The sequence below is a fragment of the Danio rerio genome, chromosome 8, assembly GCF_049306965.1.
Source record: "Danio rerio strain Tuebingen ecotype United States chromosome 8, GRCz12tu, whole genome shotgun sequence".
Taxonomy (NCBI): Eukaryota; Metazoa; Chordata; class Actinopteri; order Cypriniformes; family Danionidae; genus Danio; species Danio rerio.
Genome location: NC_133183.1, coordinates 62122501 through 62147235, shown reverse-complemented (window position 1 = coordinate 62147235; position 24735 = coordinate 62122501). Strand labels below are relative to the sequence as shown.

The 24735-nt window shown below is 34.7% G+C and overlaps 1 protein-coding gene and 1 long non-coding RNA gene across 2 annotated transcripts in view; one reads left to right on the top strand and one right to left on the bottom strand.

Annotated features, from left to right (window-relative positions):
• Positions 1 to 10181: 10181 nt before the first annotated feature.
• On the top strand, positions 10182 to 13946 carry LOC141375943 (uncharacterized). Its single transcript, XR_012384805.1, has 2 exons — positions 10182 to 12882; positions 13237 to 13946. It is a non-coding gene; the product is annotated as an uncharacterized lncRNA (long non-coding RNA).
• Positions 13947 to 16800: 2854 nt separating this feature from the next.
• ube2d4 (ubiquitin conjugating enzyme E2 D4) overlaps positions 16801 to 24735 on the bottom strand; it is a 14774-nt gene continuing 6839 nt past the window's right edge. Inside the window, 5 exon segments of the mRNA NM_001089453.1 lie at positions 16801 to 17899; positions 20073 to 20166; positions 21794 to 21899; positions 22003 to 22080; positions 24245 to 24276. Of these exon segments, the coding sequence (NP_001082922.1) occupies positions 17854 to 17899; positions 20073 to 20166; positions 21794 to 21899; positions 22003 to 22080; positions 24245 to 24276 (356 nt within the window). The 3' untranslated portion in view covers positions 16801 to 17853.

Below are 24735 nucleotides of genomic sequence, written 5' to 3'. Positions count from 1 at the left end.
AGGAAGCATCACGTAGCACTCACTCCTCCCTGTCAGCCACATACGAAGCCTACTATGGTGAAGGTGGAGCTCATGAATATTAATCACGCAAAGCGAGGTTTTGCCGAATTCGCGTTTCTGATTCGCTAAAGCGCTGACGCTCGGGATGTTTGCGGGTGCCAGCTGGCGAATGATGACTTATCTTATAAATATTAATTACTTCTCAATGTTTTTTTGTATTATTGGTTTAATAACGATTCGCACAGAGTATAAAATAATTACAGAAGATCAGTTATTACACTTATAGCTATATTATTAACAAAATAATTTAAATAAAAGTCGTACACAAACCATATGAAAATTCTGAAGGTTACCGTAAAATGGTAACACACGATTGACAATGAGCTTTTTAATAAAATTTATTTTAATAATTTAATTGTGATTTGTATCATGACAAACATAAAATGGCAATAATAGAAAAAAATATTACAATAAGACAGAGACAAAGATTTACCAAATAAAATATATATTTATTATATTATTCTAATGCATAAAGGTACTTTCTATTTACACTTATGAATAAAGAATAATTATATATATATATATATATATTTATATATATATATATATATATATATATATATATATATATATATATATATATATATATATATATATGGCCACTATATTTGGTACACCTGTACAACAGCTTGTTAACGCAAATTTCTTATCAGCCAATCACATGACAGCAACTCAATGCATTTAGGCATGTAGACATGGTCAAGATGATTTGCTGCAGTTTAAAGTGAGCATCAGAATAAGGAAGAAAGGGGATTTAAATGACTTTGGCATGGTTGTTGGTGCCAGACGGGCTGCTCTGAGTATTTCAGAAACTGCTGATCCACTGGGATTTTCATGCACAACCATCTCTAGGGTTTACATAGAATGCTCCAACAAAGAGGAAATATCCAGCGAGCGGCAGTTCTGTGGGGCAAATGCCTTGTTGATGGTCAGAGGAGAATGGCCAGACTGGTTCCAGCTGATATAAAGGCAACAGTAACTCAAATAAGCACTCGTTGCAACCGAGCTCTGCAGAAGAGCATCTCTGAACACACAACACGTCCAACCTTGAGGCGGATGGGCTACAGCAGCAGAAGAGCACACCGGGTGCCGCTCCTGTCAGCTAAGAACAGGAAACTGAGGCTACAATTCACACAGACTCACCAAAACTGGACAATAGAAGATTGGAGAAACGTTGCTGCTCTGATGAGTCTCCATTTCTGCTGACACATTCGGATGCTCGGGTCAGAATTTGGCATCAGCAACATGAAAGCATGGATCCATCCTGCCTTGTATCAGCGGTTCAGGCTGGTGGTGGTGGTGTAATGGTGTGGGGGAGATTTTCTTTGGGTCCATTAGTACCAATTGAGCATCAACGCCACAGCCTACCTGAGTATTGCTGCTGACCATGTCCATCCCTTTATGAGCACAGTGTCTCCATCTTCTGATGGCTACTTCCAGCAGGATAACACACCATGTCATAAAGCTCAGTCATCTCAGACTGGTTTCTTCTTCAAATCTGCAGCTACCGTGTAATGCTATCATGTCAATATGGATCAAAATCTAGGAATATTTCCTATATATATTTATAATTTATCCTTATCATTGAATAACACCAGAATAATATTGTATAAATACAGCCATAAAATTAATGTAGGCCTACAATACTTTCATTTTCTCTTCTTCCTTATTACAAAAACACACACCAATCAGTGTGTTTACAAAACTTTACAGTTACCTGTGTTACAGAATACTCTAGAACGATTGCGCTCTCATTTTATTTGTGATCCTAAAACGGTTGGGGATCTTAAAAGTTGCTTTCCTACTGACACCATGAAGTTGTGATCTCCACAAACCAGTGGCTAAAGACTTTTGATGAGCCTTCGTCGTAGTAGAGTTTAAACATTTTAAATCAAAACTATCCGGCAGCGCCATCTGCTGGACAGACATGAAAGCTGCACGTGGATCTGCTTACTACTACAGTTCAAGAAATAACATTAAATAAACTAATATGCAAATTAGACTACTTGAACAACAAGGGGGCGCTTTTAAAAACAAGTCATGTATGTGGGAACATCCTAAATTGACAGTATATAAACGATTTATCATCAGGTCAAAAATACAAGCAACATTATTACGGGTTTTTTTTATGATTTAATGTAATGTAAATTAAATATTTAACTGAACATAATATTTTCCATTTGAGTCAGCTTTGCATCACAGTGATAAATTATGTTTTCTAGATAATTAATAAAATATTTGAGGTACTTTCATGTGTCATTGTTGACAAGTGATTAATTCAGAATAAAAGTTCAGACTAAATATATTTGTGCAAATAGTGTATATAAACAGATCCGTGAATATATTGTATAAACTAATATGTAAATAATTTTTTTGATATATTTGTTTAGTATATTTTTGTATTTTATGTTTAGTATTTTTCAAATATACAAAAATATACACAGTTCACATGTATATATTATGTAAACGCAAACATTTATCTAGGATGTGATTTTTCTCGATTAATCATTTACATATATTACATAATCATTTACCACAAAATTACATAGATAGAGTTAATATATATAAATATAGAGTTAATATATATATATAAATATAGAGTTAATATATATATATAAATATAGTTAATATATATATATATATAAATATAGAGTTAATATATATATATATAAATATAGAGTTAATATATATATATATAAATATAGAGTTAATATATATATATATAAATATAAATATAGAGTTAATATATATATATATAAATATAGAGTTAATATATATATATATATATAAATATAGAGTTAATATATATATATATATATATATAAATATAGAGTTAATATATATATATAAATATAGAGTTAATATATATATATATATATAAATATAGAGTTAATATATATATATATATATAAATATAAATATAGAGTTAATATATATATATATATAAATATAGAATTAATATATATATATATATATATATATATATATATATATATATATATATATATATATATATATATATATATATATATATATAGAGTTAATATATATATGGGGGCGGCAGCATCATGTTGTGGGGCTGTTTTGCTGCAGGAGGGACTGGTCCACTTCATAGCATAGATGGCATCATGAAGAAAGAACATCATGGAGAAATACTGAAGCAACATCTCAACACATCAGCCAGGACATTAAAACTTGGCCACAAATGGGTCTTCCAAACAGACCATGACCTTAAGCATACTGCCGAATTAGTTCAAATGTGCTTTAAGGACAACAGAGTGAATGTTTTGGAGTGGCCATCACAAAGCCCTGATGTCAATCCTATAGAAAATTTGAGGAGTTGAAAAAGCTTGTGTGAGCCAACAAATCTGACTCAGTTACACCAATTCTGTCAGGAGGAATAGGCCAAAATTCCTGCAAACTATTGCGAGAAGCTTGTGGAAGGAGACCCGAAACATTTGACCAAAGTTATACAGTTTAAAAGCAAAGCTAAAAAATACCAAGGAAATAAGTGTAAAGTTTTGATTGTCTAGAAATTAATACAGAAAAGTCTCATTATTCTGGCATTTAGCAAATGTAAATTATTCAGGTAATCCTAACGGACCTAAAATAGTAAACGTTTCGTGATTTAATAGCAGACATTTAAACATTTTTTTAGAGTATTTGTAAACTTTTGCTTACAACTGTATTTATATATGTATATGTATGTGTGTGTGTGTGTATATATATATATAGTCTAAGCAGAGTCAGACCTGCCTGTCCTAATGAAATCATTAATAATCAAGACATGATCAAGTTTTATTGTGCTCAAATAAGCATCATCTAGAGGCCTTTGCCTTTTATATAAGCCACTTCTGATACCAAATCATCAACTAGAAGTCAAGATATTATTTGCTGTTCGTAGAACTTGCATAGACGACAAGACTTTTGTCAGGGAGTAAAGTCAATGACAGTGTCAGAGTGCAAATATATGAGTGTTGCAACCACAATAAATCCAAGAGGCTGAATTAAACAAAAGGAGCTTTATTGACTAAAGTTGGAGGTTGGTCTGATTTAAATGAGGAGAGCCGGCGGATGACGGGGTTTTCTAGCTCATTATGGCTCTGTGTACACATACAGTACCAGTCAACAGGAAAACACAAAGTAAACAGTACAGTACAGTTGCTTATACATTGATGGTTAAGGCTAAGGTTTTATTGAGGGGAGGCGAGAGAATGGAAAAAGATCCCTGATATTTTGCAAAATAGCTGCGGAAAAACAAAGGGTTTGGAGTGCAAAGCATTGCGTTTCTGCCTTTACATGATCCGAGAAAGAGTTGAGCTGATGGCTGGAAGACCACAAATAAATAGCTAATAAATAAATAACTTAATAGATGCACAACTAGTGAGCCACGTTCAGTCATGAACGCGTTGCAGACACAAAGAGCCGGTTTTCCAATCAAAGTCAGGAGAAGTTGGCGAGAAATTTACATTCGATTCAATTTAAAAGTGAACAAAAAGGAAGAAAATGGTTCATTTATGTACCATCGGGTCATTCAAAACACACTTTGCTGCGAGGAACACAAAAGCAGACGCTGAGTAGAATGTTCAAGCTGCACTTTTCCATTCAATAATGGGTTATTATTTAGTTATGTACCACCAGGTCATTCAAAACACACTTTGCTGCGAGGAACACAAAAGCAGACGTTGAGTAGAATGTTCAAGCTGCACTTTTCCATTCAATAACCGGTGATTTTTCATTTAGGTACCATTGGGTCATTGAAAACACACCTTTGTTGCGAGGAACACAAAAGCAGACATTGAGTAGAATGTTCAAGCTGCACTTTTCCAACAGTTTTACTCAAATTTTACTAAACTTTTTATTAAATGTTTGTATTTACTCGATAACAATGTACTAAACCTGAAAAGTTTCAGACTTCACTTTTCCATTCAGAAACGGGTTATTATTTATTTATGTACCATCATGTCATTTAAAACCCACTTTGTTGTTATGAACACAAAAGCAGATGTTGAGTAGAATGTTCAAGCTGCACCTTTCCAACAGTTTTACTAAAATTTTAATAAACTTTGATGGATTTTTATTAAATGTTTGTGTTTACTCGATAATAATGTACTAAAAACAGAAAAGTTTCAGGCTGCACCTTTCCTTTCAATAACGGATAAAAATATAAAGTTAAAGTCTCTATGGATAATTTTGTTTGTTGGTGAAACTTGATTAGCTTCTTAAAGTTAAAGTTACAGTGAAATAAACACATTTAAAGATGTTTTGAAGAAAGCTGAAAATGGGTAACCATTGACTTCAATAGTAGAAAACAAATACTATGGAAGTAAATGGTTACCAATTTTCAACATTCTTTTAAATATCTTTTTTTGTGTTATTCCTTTATGAGCTTCTTTTTTCTGTTGAACACAAAAAAAGATGTTTTGAAGAATGCTGAAAACGGGTAAACACTGACTTCCATAGTAGAAATAATCAAATATTATGGAAGTCAATGGTTACCGGTTTTCAACATTCTCCAAAATATCTTTTTTGTGTTATTCCTTTATGAGTTTCTTTTATCTGTGGAACACAAAAGAAGATGTTTTGAAGAATGCTGAAATCCAGTAACCATTGGCTTCCATAGTAGAAATAATTAAATAATATGGAAGTCAATGGTTACCGTTTTTAATATTCTTCCAAAAAAATTTTTTTTGTGTTATTCCTTTGAGTTTATTTATTCTGTTGAACACAAAAGAAGATGTTTTGAAAAATGCTGAAAACTGGTAACCATTGACTTCCATAGAATAAATAATTAAATACTATGGAAGTCAATGGTTTTTAACATTCTGCAAATGATCTTTTTTGTGTTATTTAGAAAAAAAAAAAAAAAAAAACTTAAACAGTTCTGTGACAAGTAAAGAGTTCACCATTATTTTAATAAACCATAATAAATAATAATAAACCATTACTGAAGGTGAACTGTCCCTTAAAAGCTTGAACACTGATTCACGTCTACCTTTACTGTGTGAAAAACAGCAGCTTAAACAAAACCCAAACAAACTCAAACTTCCTGTTTCAATTGGCTGCAGGATGAAAACATGAGAGCGAGTAAAGAAATTCACATTTCAGGGTGAACTATCCCTTAAAAAAAAAAGAAAGAAAAACATACCCAGAGCTAAACTGGATCAGCTGTGCAGCAAGTGTTTATCAGTGAATGGTTATCAATTTCATAAGGTTCCTTTTACAGCATTGATAGTATAATTTAATTTTAAAAAATATCAGTTTAATAGTCTTAAGCCTTCATTTAGTTGTTCGAGCGTAAAATGAGATGAAAAAAACGTTAAAACAGAAGTGCCATCAGAAGCAGCAGAGAGCGCTGAAACTCCATTTAAAATACTGCAGTAAAATAATTGGCCATGTTTTAAAGACATGGTGCAGAACAATGTGATTTAATGCGATGCTTCTTGTACATTCTAAGACCCGACTTATATATATCAAACGAGCAATGAAGATCACAGATTTTTATAGAAACTAAATCCTAAATGCTGAGATTTTATAATGGCACGACAGTTCACCGGAGCAGCTTTAGCCAGCTTACTGAAAATGAAAGATTCCCATACATATACCCCATTCTCTTGTGCTGCGTCCTAATTCGCATATATTATCCATCCTAAATAGTATTTGAAAATAGTATTAGTATATCCCAACTGGGTTAAACTGTAAACTGTTAAACATAAACTGTAGTATGTTTAAAAAAGTATGATAATACGTTCCTGGATGGTCGACTATTTCTGCTGGAAATTTGAAGTGTAGAACTGTCAATACTCTAACCACTATTATTACCCACAATACATTGTGGGTTGGACGTGAATTTGATTAGAACTACAAGCTTGTGAGAAAAAACTACAAACATGGCGAACATACAAGACCAACTGTCCAGTAGAGAGGCTTCGGTAAAGTTGTTTACTGTTGTCGACTAATTCCGATAGAAATCTGAAGTGTTGAATCGTCCGTACTCTATACACTAATATTACCCACAATACATTGAATGTTGGACATGAATTCGATTAAAACTACAAAGTCGTGAGAAAAAACTACAAACATGGCCAAAAATCAAGTTGTTTACTGTTGTCTACTAATTCCGAAAGAAATCTGAAGTGTTGAATCGTTTGTACTTTATACACTAATATTACCCACAATACATTGCGTGTTGGACGTGAATTCGATTAAAACTACAAACTCGTGAGAAAAAACTACAAACATGGCCAAAAATCAAGTAGAGAGGCTTCGGTAAAGTTGTTTACTGTTGTCGACTAATTCCGATAAAATGCTGAAGTGTTGAATCGTCCGTTGCTAATATTATCCATAATATATTGCATGTTGGACGTGAATTTGATTAGAACTACAAACTCATGGAAAAAACTACAAACATGGCGAACATACAAGACCAACTGTCCAGTAGAGAGGCTTCGGTAAAGTTGTTTACAGTTGTCGAATAATTCCGATAGAAATTTGAAGTGTTGAATCGTCTGAATTCTAACTGCTAATATTACCCACAATACATTGCATGTTGGACATGAATTCGATTAGAACTACAAACTCGTGAGAAAAAACTACAAACATGGCCAAAAATCAAGTAGAGAGGCTTTGGTAAAGTTGTTTACTGTTGTCGACTAATTCCGATAAAATGCTGAAGTGTTGAATCGTCCGTCGCTAATATTATCCACAATACATTGCATGTTGGACGTGAATTTAATTAGAACTACAAACTCATGGAGAAAACTACAAACATGGCAGACACTCAAGACCAACTGTCCAGTAGAGAGGCTTCGGTAAAGTTGTTTACAGTTGTCGAATAATTCCGATAGAAATTTGAAGTGTTGAATCGTCTGAATTCTAACTGCTAATATTACCCACAATACATTGCATGTTGGACATGAATTCGATTAGAACTACAAACTCGTGAGAAAAAACTACAAACATGGCCAATATTCAAGTAGAGAGGCTTTGGTAAAGTTGTTTACTGTTGTCTACTAATTCCGAAAGAGATCTTAAGTGTTGAATCGTTTGTACTTTATACAATAATATTACCCACAATACATTGCGTGTTGGACGTGAATTCGATTAAAACTACAAACTCGTGAGAAAAAACTACAAACATGGCCAAAAATCAAGTAGAGAGGCTTCGGAAAAGTTGTTTACTGTTGTCTACTAATTCCGAAAGAAATCTTAAGTGTTGAATCGTCCGTACTCTATACACTAATATTACCCACAATACATTGCATGTTGGACATGAATTCGATTAAAACTACAAACTTGTGAGAAAAAACTACAAACATGGCCAAAAATCAAGTAGAGAGGCTTTGGTAAAGTTGTTTACTGTTGTCTACTAATTCCGAAAGAAATCTGAAGTGTTGAATCGTTTGTACTTTATACACTAATATTACCCACAATACATTGCGTGTTAGACGTGAATTCGATTAGAACTACAAACTCGTGAGAAAAAACTACAAACATGGCCAAAAATCAAGTAGAGAGGCTTCGGAAAAGTTGTTTACTGTTGTCTACTAATTCCGAAAGAAATCTTAAGTGTTGAATCGTCCGTACTCTATACACTAATATTACCCACAATACATTGCATGTTGGACATGAATTCGATTAAAACTACAAACTTGTGAGAAAAAACTACAAACATGGCCAAAAATCAAGTAGAGAGGCTTTGGTAAAGTTGTTTACTGTTGTCGACTAATTCCGATAAAATGCTGAAGTGTTGAATCATCCGTCGCTAATATTATCCACAATACATTGCATGTTGGACGTGAATTTGATTAGAACTACAAACTCATGGAAAAAACTACAAACATGGCAGACACTCAAGACCAACTGTCCAGTAGAGAGGCTTCGGTAAAGTTGTTTACAGTTGTCGAATAATTCCGATAGAAATTTGAAGTGTTGAATCGTCTGAATTCTAACTGCTAATATTACCCACAATACATTGCATGTTGGACATGAATTCGATTAGAACTACAAACTCGTGAGAAAAAACTACAAACATGGCCAATATTCAAGTAGAGAGGCTTTGGTAAAGTTGTTTACTGTTGTCTACTAATTCCGAAAGAAATCTGAAGTGTTGAATCGTTTGTACTTTATACACTAATATTACCCACAATACATTGCGTGTTAGACGTGAATTCGATTAGAACTACAAACTCGTGAGAAAAAACTACAAACATGGCCAAAAATCAAGTAGAGAGGCTTCGGAAAAGTTGTTTACTGTTGTCTACTAATTCCGAAAGAAATCTTAAGTGTTGAATCGTCCGTACTTTATACACTTAAATTACCCACAATACATTGCATGTTGTACATGGATTCGATTAGAACTACAAACTCGTGAGAAAAAACTACAAACATGGCAGACACTCAAAACCAACTGTCCAGAAGAGAAGCTTCGGTAAAGTTGTTTACTGTTGTTTACTAATTCCGATAGAAGTCTTAAGTGTTAAATCGTCCGTATTCTAACGGTTAATATTACCCATAATACATTGCATGTTGGACGTGAATTCGATTAGAACTACAAACTCATGGGAAAAAACTACAAACATGGCCAAAAATCAAGTAAAGAAGCTTCGGTAAAGTTCTTTAAATGACTATTAATTATTATCAAGCCTACTGTAACATATTTAAATCACATTTTTTGTGTTATGGTTCATTTTTAACAACAATGTGAAGTTATTTAAAGACGTGTTTGGAGATTAACTTAATGATAATTATCCCGAGGAGATTTCTCTGCATTAAAGACTCGTGAATAGCAGATTAACACACCGCTGGATCTCCAATAATGTAAGAAAATAAAATATGTCAGAAATGTGGATGATGTGTCGAGATGATTGACAGGTCTTGTAACTAAGCAACATAACGGTATGCTAATGAGGAAGTAGTATCAGTAGTATGCACTCAAAAGCATCTACCTTTTACTTCACCAAAAGATACAAACATTTAGAACGTAAAATAAGTATGCGAATTGGGACGCAGCACTGTGGTAATTACGCAATACGTAACTCAGTGTAACCATGGCGATATTAAGCCCTTTTCAGGGAGCGTCGAGCAACGGTTTGTGAAAAGCAGCACCGGGAGCTGAAGGTGAGACGTTCACATTTTTATTTCCTCCATCCTCGAACTTTCAGAAAGTGAAGGAATACTTTCGTTGTAAACATCGTGATCCTCCGCCTCCATTGTAGGCCGTTAAAAAGTGAATTTACACAGCAAGAGTCCAGCAGTGGAGCCGGCCACACAACAAACGTAACGTTTCTATCTAGTCTGTCGAATGTTAGTAATATTAGTGACTACAGGATTCTCTACAGGTTATTATTAAGGGTTACACAGCTTTCGTAGAAGAGATAAATGCTAGACAGCTGAAAAATATTGCATTCATACGCTATGACCAACCCGTTCAGCCTGCACATCTGAAAGGGGCATAATCACATTTGGCAGAAATGGTGGCGCTTTTTTTTTCTCCACACAATCCAATGTTTTTTTTTTTTTTGTTTTTTTTGCTCCCTCGCTTTTTCCGCAAGCAAATTGGGTGATTTTCTTTTAAAAGACAAGTATAAAAATCTGCCTTGATTCCTAAAGCAACTTTACAATACTCATCAAAACAAATACACATCTGCCATTTCATGCACATGCGGCTGAGGTGAAGAAAAGTGGGCGGCCGTTCGCATGGGATGCGTTCTCGCCATACGAATTCACATTAAATCATTTACGCAACATGCTTAAAGCGTTAGCTCATCCATAAATGGAAGCTTACAGGTAGTTTACTGACCCTCCAGCCATTGAAGATGTAGGCAATGTTCAAAAACGCAATGGAAATAGCTATTTTTGTGTACTTCGTTGTCATGCAAATGTAATCTGAGAGCTTTTTTGCATACGTCATCAAGCAGATGGGAAATACTAAGAGCTGTTTGACCTATTATCCTTTTATAATGGGTTTAAACACAGTTGTGTGATAAAAGTGTGTGAATATAAATTCTGAATTAATAAATTCTGTTTTTATGAGAAGACTTGACTAAAACAGTCTGCAGAAACACTTTTATTGACATTCTCCCTTTGAACGTGTCATCAGAGGGGGAAAGCCCCGCCCACTAGTGACCATCTCTCCCTCATTAGCATAGAGAGCCCTGAGTGAGAAGCAGCCGCCTGCTGTTACAGTCTTAAATCTGCCACTAAGCTGATGCACTGTAGCTCCGCCCTCTTTTGAAAAGAGCACAATCTCATTTGCATTTAAAGCGACAGTCACCAAAACGCCACAGTTAGGATTAAATCCTAGAAGGGTCAGTTTCAGAGAGTTATACAACATTATTTGTGTGGTATTTTGAGCTGAAACTTCACATTTACACTCTAGGGACGTCAGAGATTTGTTATACATGCGCCCGTTTCTGATTATAATTTAAGATTGTGTCGTTTTTGTTGTTGTGTGTCATTGTTTCTTGCTTTCATTCTTAGACTGTGTTTTTGGTTGGTTTTTGTTGTGTTATCACTGCTTTTTACTTTCATTCGTTTGTTTTTTTTTTGTTTCTAAGATTGTGTTTTGTTGTTGTGTTATCATCATTGTTTTTCTTTCTTTCCAAGATCGTTGTTATTTTCTTTCATGTTTTTTTCTTTCTAAGATAGTTTTTTTTTCTTTTCTTTCTGAGATTGTTTTTTGTTGTGTGTTTCATTGCTATTTTGTTCTTTCTGAGATTGTGCTTTCGGTGTTGTGTGTTACAGTTTTTGGTTTCATTATTCAAATGTTATTTTTAAGTATATTACATTATTTTGTGTTTTTGTTGTGTGTTTTCTTTTTAAGAATTTTTGTTGTGCTTTATCATTTTTTCTCTTTCTGATATTGTTGTTATTGTTTTTTTGTTCTAATATTCATGTTGTTATAGTTGATTTTTTCTTTCTAATGTTGCTGTTTTGTGTGTTATTGTTTTTTCTTTCATTGCTTTTTCTCTCTAATATTCATGTTGTTATAGTTGTTGATGTTTTTCTTTCTAATGTTGTTGTTGTGTGTTATTGTTTTTTCTCTAATATTCATGTTGTTATAGTTGTTGTGTTATAATTTTTCTCTCTAATATTCATGTTGTTATAGTTGATTTTTTCTTTCTAATGTTGTTGTTGTGTGTTATTGTTTTTTCTCTAATATTCATGTTGTTATAGTTGTTGTGTTATAATTTTTCTCTCTAATATTCATGTTGTTATAGTTGATTTTTTCTTTCTAATGTTGTTGTTGTGTGTTATTGTTTTTTCTCTAATATTCATGTTGTTATAGTTGTTGTGTTATAATTTTTCTCTCTAATATTCATGTTGTTATAGTTGATTTTTTCTTTCTAATGTTGTTGTTGTGTGTTATTGTTTTTTCTTTCATTGTTTTTTCTCTCTAATATTCATGTTGTTATAGTTGTTGTGTTATAATTTTTTTCTAATATTCAGGTTGTTGTTACAGTTGATTTATTTTTTTTCTCTTTAATATTCATGTTGTTATAGTTGTTGTGTTCTAATTTTTTTCTAACATTCAGGTTGTTGTTATAGTTTATTTATTTTTTATTTCTCTCTAATATTCATGTTATTATAGTTGTTGTGTTATAATTTTTTCTTTCTAATATTCATGTTGTTATAGTTGTTGTGTTATAATTTTTTCTTTCTAATATTCATGTTGTTATAGTTGTTGTGTTATAATTTTTTATTTCTAATATTCATGTTGTTATAGTTGTTGTGTTATAATTTTTTCTTTCTAATATTCATGTTGTTATAGTTGTTGTGTTATAATTTTTTCTTTCTAATATTCATGTTGTTATAGTTGTTGTGTTATAATTTTTTATTTCTAATATTCATGTTGTTATAGTTGTTGTGTTATAATTTTTTCTTTCTAATATTCATGTTGTTATAGTTGTTGTGTTATAATTTTTTATTTCTAATATTCATGTTGTTATAGTTGTTGTGTTATAATTTTTTCTTTCTAATATTCATGTTGTTATAGTTGTTGTGTTATAATTTTTTATTTCTAATATTCATGTTGTTATAGTTGTTGTGTTATAATTTTTCTCTCTAATATTCATGTTGTTATAGTTGTTGTGTTATAATTTTTTATTTCTAATATTTATGTTGTTATAGTTGTTGTGTTATAATTTTTTCTTTCCAATATTCATGTTGTTATAGTTGTGTTATATTTTTTCTCTCTAATATTCATGTTGTTGTTATAGTTGATTTATTTTTTTTTCTTTCTAATATTCATGTTGTTGTTATAGTTGATTTATTTTTTTTTCTTTCTAATATTCATGTTGTTGTTATAGTTGATTTATTTTTTTCTTTCTAATATTTTTGTGTTGTTGTTGTGTTAGTGTTTTTTCTTTTTAATAGTATTTTTGTTGTTGCTGTCTGTTATTCTTTAGTCTTTCATAGTTTTTCCCCCATCTTCTTTCATGATGACGTATGAGCAAAAACAAAGCATAAACAATGTTCAGTTTTTTTGCGCAGAGCGTTTGTTTGGCTACATTAGACCTCAGTGCGTCTTCAGGAGCGAAGAGATCGATTCGGACTTGTCTTAAATGTGTTTATTTTGAATTCTTAAAAACCTTTCACCATTCACTGCCATTATCAAAATCGCCAAAGACCACAAATTAAGCTAAAAATCTTCTAATGTAGATTAAAAAAAAGTCACCTACATCTTCAACGGCTTGAGTTAAAGTAAACTAACAAGAGGTCTACATTTCTGGGTGAACTACCCCTTTAACTTGATGCTTCTGGCCGGTCTGTTGTTTAAGATTTGATGCCGATGCATTCATATAAATTGCATTAAATGATAAACAATACTGCTTTCAAACAAGACGTTTGCAGAGCGAAATCACACAAATGAAAACAAGAACACATCCTGTGCGATTGGCCACCGTAACTCTGAATATGACATTCTAGAATAAATAAACAATATGTCAAAAGGAGATATGTTTATAACAAAAAACGTTTCATAAATAATAATAACAATAACACCGTGACATAATGAGACACAATGCAATTAAAGTCTTCCATTATTAGCAGTGCAAAAGAGGGTGAAAGTACTCCCAAAAAAATAAAATGATTTAACATTTCCCCATTGCTCGTCATTTATCGCTGTTTTACGTTTATTTACAGCTTCGCATTGCTTTATTGGATCTTGACATTGAAAAGTGACATCTAATAATATTACTAATTTCAAAGCAATGTATTTTAGCAGAAATAATAGATTAATAATTATTAATTAATTAATTAATACGCGAGACCTCCAGTAAAGAAACCTCTTCAGGTCAATAAAAAAAGAAGCAACAAAAAGCGGTAAACATGAAATCTTTGCTTATGAAATCAACTTATGACGAGTATGTTAATATATACAAATAACCCAACATCAAATATGAGTTCACAAATAAGCCGAATATATAACCATTGCGAATGAAACCGGAAATCTCGCACATTATATGCATAATTCACCCTAATAATTAATAAGTAAAGTTAATTTACTTACCCTCGGGCCATTCAATATGTAGGTGATTATTGTTTGGTTTTAAGTATAACATTAGAGAAGATATTTAGAGGAAAGTGTGGTATCTATAACGGAGGTCGATTTGCGCAATCACTTTGAGATTAAAAACTAAATATATGCATGCAAATCATAATTAAATCACACTGTAAATCACATGCTGTCCTACATGTTGTCCTGACACAAACCGATTAAGTTAACTTAATCGTTCTTACAAATTTAAGTGGACTGAACATAAAAATTTTATTTCATTGGCCATTGTGTATGAGTGTGTGTGAATGAGTGTGTATGGATGTTTCCTGAAATGAGTTGCAGCTATGTAAAACATGTAGTGGAATAGTTGGTGGTTCATTCCGCTGTGGCAACCCCTGATAAATATAGGAACTAAGCCGAAGGAAAATAAATTAATGAACGAATATTTGGAAATTCAAAGCTCAATATACATGTGTGCATCATCATGGCGCAGTGGCTAGCACAATCGCCTCACAGCAAGAAGGCCGCTGGTTCGAGCCCAGGCTGGGTCAGTTGGCATTTGCCAACTTTCAGTTTGCATTTTCTCCCTGTGTTGGTGTGGGTTTCCTCCGGGTGCTCGGGTTTTCCCCACAGTCCAAACACATGCGCTATTGGGGAATTAAATTAGCTAAATTGGCCGTAGTGTATGGATGTTTCCCAGTGATGGGTTGCAGCTGGAAGGACATCCGCAGCGTAAGGTTCATTCCGCTGAGGCGACCCCAGACAAATAAATGGACTAAGCTGAAAAGAAAATTAATTAACGAATGAATATACATGCTCAGAAGCATTAGCTGTGGAATAAAGCTAAAAAATCCTGTCCTACACACTGTCCCGACATAAACCGATTAAGTAACTTAATCGTTTTTACAAATTTAAGAGGATTGAACATGAAAAACGTGATTAAATTGGCCATAGTGTATGATTGTGCGTGTGAATGAGTGTGTATGGATGTTTCACAGTACTGGGTTGCAGCTGGAGGGGCATCCACATATGCTGAAATAGTCGACAGTTCATTCTGCTGTGGCGACTCCTGATAACTAAAGTGACTAAGCCAAAAGAAAATGAATGATTATTCGGAAATGCAAAGCTTATATACATGCTCAGAAGAATAAGCCGTGGATTGAAGCTAATAATATTGTAAATAATGTTTTCGGTTTGTTACACAGAACGATTGTTTGACTTCATAAGAGCAAATCAGGAGCCACGAGGATTGCTTATGTTTACCTTGTATGCTTCTTTTTTAATCTCAAAGTGATGGCACCTACTAACTTTCATTATACAGATACCAGAGGACGATGTTTTCAGACCGAAAATCTTCACCGAAAGAAGTCACCTACATCTCGGATGGCCTGTGGGTGAGCAATTTAACAGGAGATTTCGATTTATTGGTGAACTATCCCTTTAAGATTACAAACAGCTTTGAAAATGATTTTACAAGTTACCTGGATTGAAAAGATTTGACATTTTTTAAGTTTTACCATCCACTCAGCCGATTTCCAGGTCTGGTGGGAGACGTTTTAGCTTAGCTTAGCATAGATCATTGAATCAGATTAGACCATTAGCATCTCACTCAAAAAACAAAACAAAAATAATAGTAAGAGTTGTGTTATTTTTCCTATGTAAAGTTTGACTCTTTTGTAGTGCACTAAGACAGGTAATTAAAAGCTGCTAGGCTGATGTGGCTAGGAATTAAACTCTCATTCTGGCGTAATAATCAACGAACTTTGCTGCAGTAGCATGACTACAGAAGCACATTAATATTAAGCAGCACATAAAAATAACCTTTTCCCAGTACTGCGTAAAACATATGCTGGGATAGTTGGGTTCATTCTGCTGTGGTGCCCTCTGTTAAATAAGAGACTAAGCTGAAGGAAAGTGATTGAATGAATGGAAATAATCCCCAGCTAGGTGTCTAGTTAACAGCGCTGCGTAATATACATCTTTTTAAGAGAGATGCTAATGGTCTAATCTGATTCAATGATTTATGCTAAGCTAAGCTAAAAGTGCTTCTGCCAGACCCAGAGATTGGCTGAATAAATTAAACAAATGGTAAAACACAACTGTTTAACTGTGAGGGTGAAAAAAGGTGGATAAAAGGGATTTGATTACAACTTGCTGGAACTGCACTGAGTCTTGTTATGACACGGTGTTACCCGTCTATCTTTTTATTACAGCACAAATATGTAGACTATTTTTATGAATTTTTTTTTCTTCATTTTTTTTCCAAAATAAAAATCACACCTGCTCATTAGAGACACAACCGTTTCCCAAATCACATTCGTAGTGTTTTATGGAATAACACTGAAACGGCGGGAGCATTGGAAGGCAATACACTGCAAAAATAAATAAATAAATGTTTTCTTACTTAGTTTTTGTCCCATTTTAGTCCAAATATCTACAAATTCCTAAAGCAAGAAGCCTTTCAAGACTAGCAAAAAATACTGTTTTTTTTTAAGACACAAGTCGTCCAAATTAAGTAAGTTATTTATTAAAACAAGCTAAATAATTGGGTGAATTAAACAATTAATTATAAAAAATGCAATAATAAACTTAATAATAAAATAAACTTATTTTAATCTGATAGCAATACTATTTTACTCACTCCAACGGCACATTATTATGCTTGTTTTAAGGAAAACTTCCCTTAATTTTGACACAAAACATAATTTTTAACTAGTCTAGAAAATGCTTCTCTAAGAATTCTTACATATTTGGACTTGAAACAAGCCTAAAACCTCAAGAACGATTAGTTTTTGCAGTGTACATTCTGTCTAACAGCCAAAAATACATCCGTTTTTTTTACATTTACATTCGTAAACTGTTTGAAAAGTCAACATTTTCCTTAAAATCCGCACCGCCAGCTTTCCAACAGCCCACCGTTTCCTCATTCAGCATACCACAGCACAGTGATGACGAGAGTAACACTGAGAAAAAATCCACAATGACAGTAATAATAGAGCTAACTACAAGTCTAAGTTCCTGGGTTTTGTGGCACCCCGAGGTTTGTCCGGTTTGACAGTTTTCCTGGAGTTTTGTTTGTGTGTTTTTTTTTTTATTCCAGGTTGATTCGCGGTGAGAACAACGGCACATGACGGAGGACTGAGACTCTCACCTCCTCATTCTGCTTCTGGCCAAAGGGTCTGTTGTTTTAGTTTCAATCCACTCAACATTCACTCATGTTTACTCCTCTTGTTCAAAGTAAAAACACGTTTCGCTGTCCGTTTGATTCTGGAGCGGTTCATGCAGGCACTCTCTCACATGGCGTACTTTTGCGTCCATTCTCTCGCTAGTCTGTTGTACCTGCCAGAAAAGAATGGGTAATGTTGGTTACTTTACAACTGTGGTTCATCCAATGAGATATCAATTACATTTTTAACCCAAGTGTTGGGTTTGCCTATATTTGACCCAATTCGGGTCTTTGCACTGACTTAACATGTAAATCGCTCAAGCTCGACGCTTCATCCATGTCTCATACAGTGCATCTGAAAAGTATTCATAGCGCTTCACTTTTTGCTCAATACTTTGTTGATGCACTTTTGGCAGCGATTACAGCCTCAAGTCTTTTTGTATATGATACCACAAGCTTGGCACACCTGTCCTTGGGAATCCCATTCCTCTTTGCAGTTCCTCTCAAGCTCTATCAGGTTGGATGGGAAGTGACGGTGTACAGCCATTTTCAGATCTCTCCTGTGATGCTCAATAGGATTTAGGTCTGGGCTCTGGCTGTGCCACTCAAGGAAATTCATAGAGTTGTTGTGAAGCCACTGCATTGATATTTTGGCGGTGTGCTTTGGGTCATTGTCCTGCTGGAAGATGAACCCCAGTCATGTCGCCCCAGTCTGAGGTCAAGAGCACTCTTGTGCAGGTCTTCATTCAGGATGTCTCTGTACATTGCTGCATTCATCTTTCCCTCTATCCTGACTAGTCTTCCAGTTCCTGCTGCTGAAACACATCCCCACAGCATGATACTGCCACCACCATGCTTCACTGTAGGGATGCTGTTAGCCTGGTGATAAGCGCTGCCTGCTTTTCTCCAAACGTAACGCCTGGCGTTCACTCCAAAGAGTTCAAGTTTAGTGTCATCAGAGCAGAGAGTTTAGTTTCTTATGATCTGAGAGTCCTTCAGATGCCAAATATAAGGCAGGGAGTGTCTTCCATCTGGCCACTCTACCACACAGGCCTGATTGGTGGATTGCTGCACAGATGGTTGTCCTTCTGTAAGGTTCTCCTCTCTCCACAGAAGAACACTGGAGCTCAGACAGAGTGACCATCGGGTTATTGATCACCTCCCTGACTAAGACCCTTCTCTCCCGATCACTCAGCTTAGATGGCCGGCCAGCTCAAGGAAGAGTCCTGGTTGTTTAAACATCTTCCACTTATGGATGATGGAGGCCGCTGTGCTCACTGGAACTTTCAGAGCTGCAGAAATGTTTAACCTTCCCCAGCCTTGTGCATCAAGACAATCCTGTCTCGGAGGTCTACACACAATTCCTTTGTCTTCATGCTTGGTTTGTGCTTATATTGTGCTTGGTTTGTGCTTGGGAGCTTATATAGACAGGTGTAGCCTTTTCAAATCATGTCCAATCAGCTGAATTGACCACAGGTGAACACCAATGAAGCTGAAACATCTCAAGAATGATCAGTGGAGACAGAATGTACCTGAGCTCAGTTTAGAGCTTCACGGTAAAGTCTGTGAATACTGATGTACATGTGATTCTTCAGCTTTTTTATTTTTAATAAATTTGCAACAGTTTCAAAAACTCTTTGTTCACATTGTCATTATGGGGGATTGTGTGTAGAATGTTGAGGAAATACATGAATTTAATCCATTTTGGAATTAGGCTGTAACATAAACAAATGTGAAAAAGTGAAGCGCGATCAATACTTTGGACTAGATACACTGTAGGTGCAAACATTGACAAATTTATAACAGTCATTTATCCAACTAAATTGTAATTACATTTTTCACCCAATTGTTGGGTTTGTCCATATTTGACACCATCTAATCCAACCATGTAAATACACCATGTAAATACAATCCAGAATATGCTTATGATTCTCTAATGTGCCAATATTGGATATTTTACAACTTACTGTCATTCATCCAATGATATTTTAATGACATTTAACCGAACTATTGGGCTTGTCCATATTTGACCCAAAGTTGAGCTAATACAACCCAAATATTGGCTATTTTACATATTTTAGTGGTTCATCTAATGTGATTTTAAAGTTGAAAAGATGCCGGTGTATCATTAGTTGTGGTGTTGTCAACACATTTGTTACATAATGCTGTTTTTACACTAAAACCAGACGTATCATGTGTCATAATCATGACATCCATTAAGTTTACAGAAACAGACATTCCTTTACTGTACTACTCTCACATTCACTACATTTTCCAAACGGGCGTTCAGTCCACAAACATATGATATTAAAGCATATGATACGAATGATCAAAAGGGTCACTCACTTTTCTCTGTCTGCTTTATATGTGTGTGCGATCTCGGGTACCAGCGGGTCATCTGGGTTCGGGTCACATAACAGGGAGCAGATGGACAACAAGACTAAAATATGAAGGGAGCGCATTAAAAACAATATAATACCACAACGTCCTGCTCGTGTGCTCTGCTGGAATGAGGAGTGTTTGGTTGGCATGTTAAACACACACACACATACACACACACAGATTGCTGCAGAGTGAACCAAACTAGGTCAATGCTAGAACAAAGAGTAAATCACTGCACAGGTTCTGATATCAGCCATAAATGTTGAGCTTTTACTGTACTCGAAACTGTGTCTGTCCTACAAGTGCTCAAGCCACAGAATAACATGATCAAATTATAAATTCATTTAGTTATATTCTTTTATTACTTAACTTATAACACTGAGTTTCGTGAACATGGCAACATGTAGAACATACTGACATTATATTTGATTATTTATTACTTTATTTAATTTCTTAAATTATCACATTGGTTTTCCTGAACAAGAGAACATATTTAGGCCTTATTGATCTCATTTTACATCAAAAATGCTATTTTATTATAAAAATTTATTAATAATTAGCCAAGAGTGTCGTCTGATGTTAAAAACTAGCCTAGAGCACCATCTGCTGTATACAACTAGCCAAGAGTGCCATCTGCTGTTAAAAACGATCGTAGAACAGCACAATCTGCTGATAAAAGCTAGCCTGGAGCACTGTCTGCTGTTTAAAATTGGCCTAGAGCACCATCTGCTGTTAAAAACTAGCCTAGAGCGCCATCTGCTGTTTAAAATGAGCCCAGAGCACCATCTGTTGTTTAAAAACCAGCCTAGAGTGCCATCTGCTATTTAAAACTAGCCTAGAGCAACATCTGCTGTTTAAAAACTAGCCTAGAGCGCCATCTGCAGTCAGAAATTAGCATAGAGCATCATCTGTTGTTTAAAACTATCCTACAGCGCCATTTGCTGTTAGAAATTAGCCTAGAGCACCATCTGTTGTTTAAAACTAGCCTAGGGCACCATCTGCTGTTAAAACTAGCCTAGAGCACCATCTGCTGTTTAAAAACTATCCTAGAGCGCCATCCGCTATTTAAAACCATCCTAGAGTGCCAAATTGGCCTAGAGCATCATCTGTTGTTTAAAACTATCCTAAAGCACCGTCTGCTGTTAGAAACTAGCCTAGAGCGCCATCTGCTGTTTAAAACTATCCTAGAGCACCGTCTGCTGTTAAAAACTAGCCTAGAGCGCCATCTGCTGTTTAAAACTAGCCTAGAGCGCCATCTGCTGTTAAAACTAGCCTAGAGCACAATATGCTGATAAATTCATGCCTAGAGCACCATCTACTGTTAAAAACTAGCCTGGAGTGCCATCTGCTATTTAAAACTAGCCTAGAGCAGCATCTGCTGTTTAAAAACTAGCCTAGAGCAACATCTACTGTTTAAAAACTAGCCTAGAGTGCCATCTGCTGTCAGAAATTAGCATAGAGCATCATCTGTTGTTTAAAACTATCCTAGAGCACCATCTGCTGTTAAAAACTCACCTAGAGTGCCATCTGCTGTTTAAAACTCGCCTAGAGCGCCATCTACTGTTAAAAACTCACCTAGAGCGTCATCTGCTGTTAAAAAGTAGCCTAGAGCACCATCTGCTGTCAAAAACTTTTAAAATGTTCTTTTTAAATCACGTGTTTAAGAAACGTTGTCCGAAACCTACCTTTGGATACCGTGAGCGCAGGTGACCACTGAGACCGCAGGATGTCCAGACAAATGCTGCCGTTACTGTTAATGTTAGGGTGGTAGATTTTTGTTGTGAACGCGACCTGTAGGTCAAAGCAGAGAGTACTGAGCATTGGAAACCATCACATACATGCCTGTATTAGACTGATGGCCTCAAAACGCAATGAACATCACAGATGGACTGACCTTTGGTGGTTTAAATGGGTAGTCTGTTGGGAAGTGAATCGTGAGGAAGAAAACTCCTCCTTGATATGGACTATCATTCTGAAAACCAATGACATGGTTTTTAATTGTTTATATACAAACAACGGAGACAAATGCAGCTTATAAAAGTTATCCATTCAAGTTATATTTGACTTCCATTTGACTTTCTTGTGTGTTTTATAAACTCTAAATGTATTGCTTTCCTAGTACTTGTCTTTATTTACATGTCTAAAACATAAAATAAGCATTGGGTGGTTAAAAACGCTGCATAATTGTGATAATATGACACGTCTTGCTCTGGCTCAGCACCAGCCAACGCACCAAAGCTCAGTTTGAATTTTTCATGTCATGCTGCTTTTGTTTATTTAGTGTGAAATGCTCCCACACATTGGATGACTAGGATTGCGCAGATTTCTCTGCCTTCGTCATTCATCTTTCCTCTAACTTTACCTGCGCTCGTTTTTTTTACTCTGTCCTATCTGAGGCACTGAATTCTGCTGGTATCAGTGCGGGAGAGAGGCAGAGAGCGCGGTCACTCCGCTCCACGCTCAACAAAAGTTTTTTTTAATAATCAGACGTCTCCACCCCGCGCAACACAACAAATCAATTATAAAATTCGATGCCAACACTTTTGTGATAAATTTTAATCGATTCGTTGTTGCAGCTCTAAATATTTTGGCTTTTGTTGTTATTCAATTGGATCTTCAAATGTACTTTCTTTACAAGAAAGGCTAGAAAATTGTGATGCTCCACATCAGGGGTGTCCAAATTCGGTCCTGGAGGGCCGCTGTCCTGCACAGTTTAGCTCCAACTTCCTTTAACACACCTGCTGGGAGGTTTCTAATATACCTAGAAAGAGCTTGATTAGTCAATAAAAGAGTCTAACTGGGGTTGGAACTAAAATATGCAGGACACTAGCCCTCCAGGACCAAGTTTGGACATACCTGCTCTACATTGTTATTATTATTGTTATTATTATTATCATTATTATTATTATTATCATTGAGGACAGTTGAATGTGCTGACAAGTTTGTTATTTGCCTAATAAATAAAAGTTTGCTATTTAAAACTTTAACAGAGTCCTACATTTTTTGTTTTGAAAATAAGTATTTTTTTCTTATTTCTTTATTAAAAAATTTGGGGAAAAAAAATAGTGCATCAAAAAGTGGTTATGATGACTAATTCAGCTAAAAATATTGCTTAAAATGTCAATTAAAATATTTAAATCTCACAATTAAATAGAAAATGAGGCATATAACTGCAAAAAGGTCCACTTTTTGAGAAAAAAAGAACCACCCTATTTACCAGGCAGGCTTTGGGCCTGAGGAAGATATAATGAAGAATGCTGGAGAAAACAAAAACAAACAAACAGCCACTAACTTCCATAGTATTTTTCATGGATGTCAGTGGATGCCTTTTCCCAACATTCTTCAGAATATCTTGTTATCAGTCAATTTATAATATAGATGGTGTGGAGCAGATCACTGTAGATGTTTTGGTCACACTTTACTCTGATGGTCTGTTTGTTGAATTTAAGTTACATTGCATCTATTTGTCAACTAATTCTCCTTAGATTAGAAGTAGACTGTAAAGTTGTGGTTAGGGTTAGTGTAAGCTGACATGTACACACAAAAGAACAGTATGAACGGATATTAAGCAGACAGTCTACTAATACTCAAATGGACCATCAAAATAAAGTTCTACCGATGTTATAAATTCAAATTGCTGTAAACCACAGCTTGACAGGGCTTTTTGCTTTTATAAAACTTGTATTCCATATATGTAGCAAGCCACCATTACTCTACATAGAAAAATACATAGAAAAACATAATAATATCATATCAAATCTTAAGTAAAATCCTTCCCTTACTTAAAACGCAACATTCAACAAAACATAGTTTCTCTAAATTTAACACCCAAGCTATACATTAAATATATACAGCTTATATATACAAAATTATTAAGCCGGCTGTGAAATTGCAATTCTATTTCAAATATTTTCAACTAATTAATTAGTAAAACTATTGTTGAAAAAAACAAAAAAAAAACAAAAAACTCTTCATTAAACAGGACTTGGGAAATATAATAAAGTTAGATATATTAGTTTTGTGGGTGTTAATTTTTTTGGGGTTTTTTTTCTGACTTCAATTGATTTTTTTTTTTTCATGCCTGGACATGTCTATTATTTAATTAAAAGTATTAGGCAGAAATAACATCTACTCACCGGCCCCATTATTGTCGCTTGCCAGTGGAACACTGAAAAACAAGACATTTTATATACAATTGATCAGTAATGTTGAAGCAGAGTAGAAAATGACTGTTGCACAAATTCAGCAGGACTTCCATTAACAGAGACCAATTAAGCCTCTTTTTTGCAAAATATAAAATAAGTGTCTGATGACCCCAGAATGTGTGCAATTTCAGCTCAAAATTAAGCACAAATAATGTTGTATAACTCTCTGAAACTGACCCTTTCAGGCTTTAATCCAAATTGTGTGGCGTTTTAGTGTCTGTCGCTTTAAATTCAAATGAGATTAAGCTCTTTTCAAAAGCGGGCGAAGCTACAAATGCCTGTGTGTCAGCATAGTGGCAGATTCTAAACTCTAATGGTGGACAACAGCTTGTCACTCAGGGCTGTTTATGCTAATGATGGAGAGATGGTCACTAGTGGGCGGGGCTTTCCCCCTTTGATGACATCATACAAAGGCAGAATGT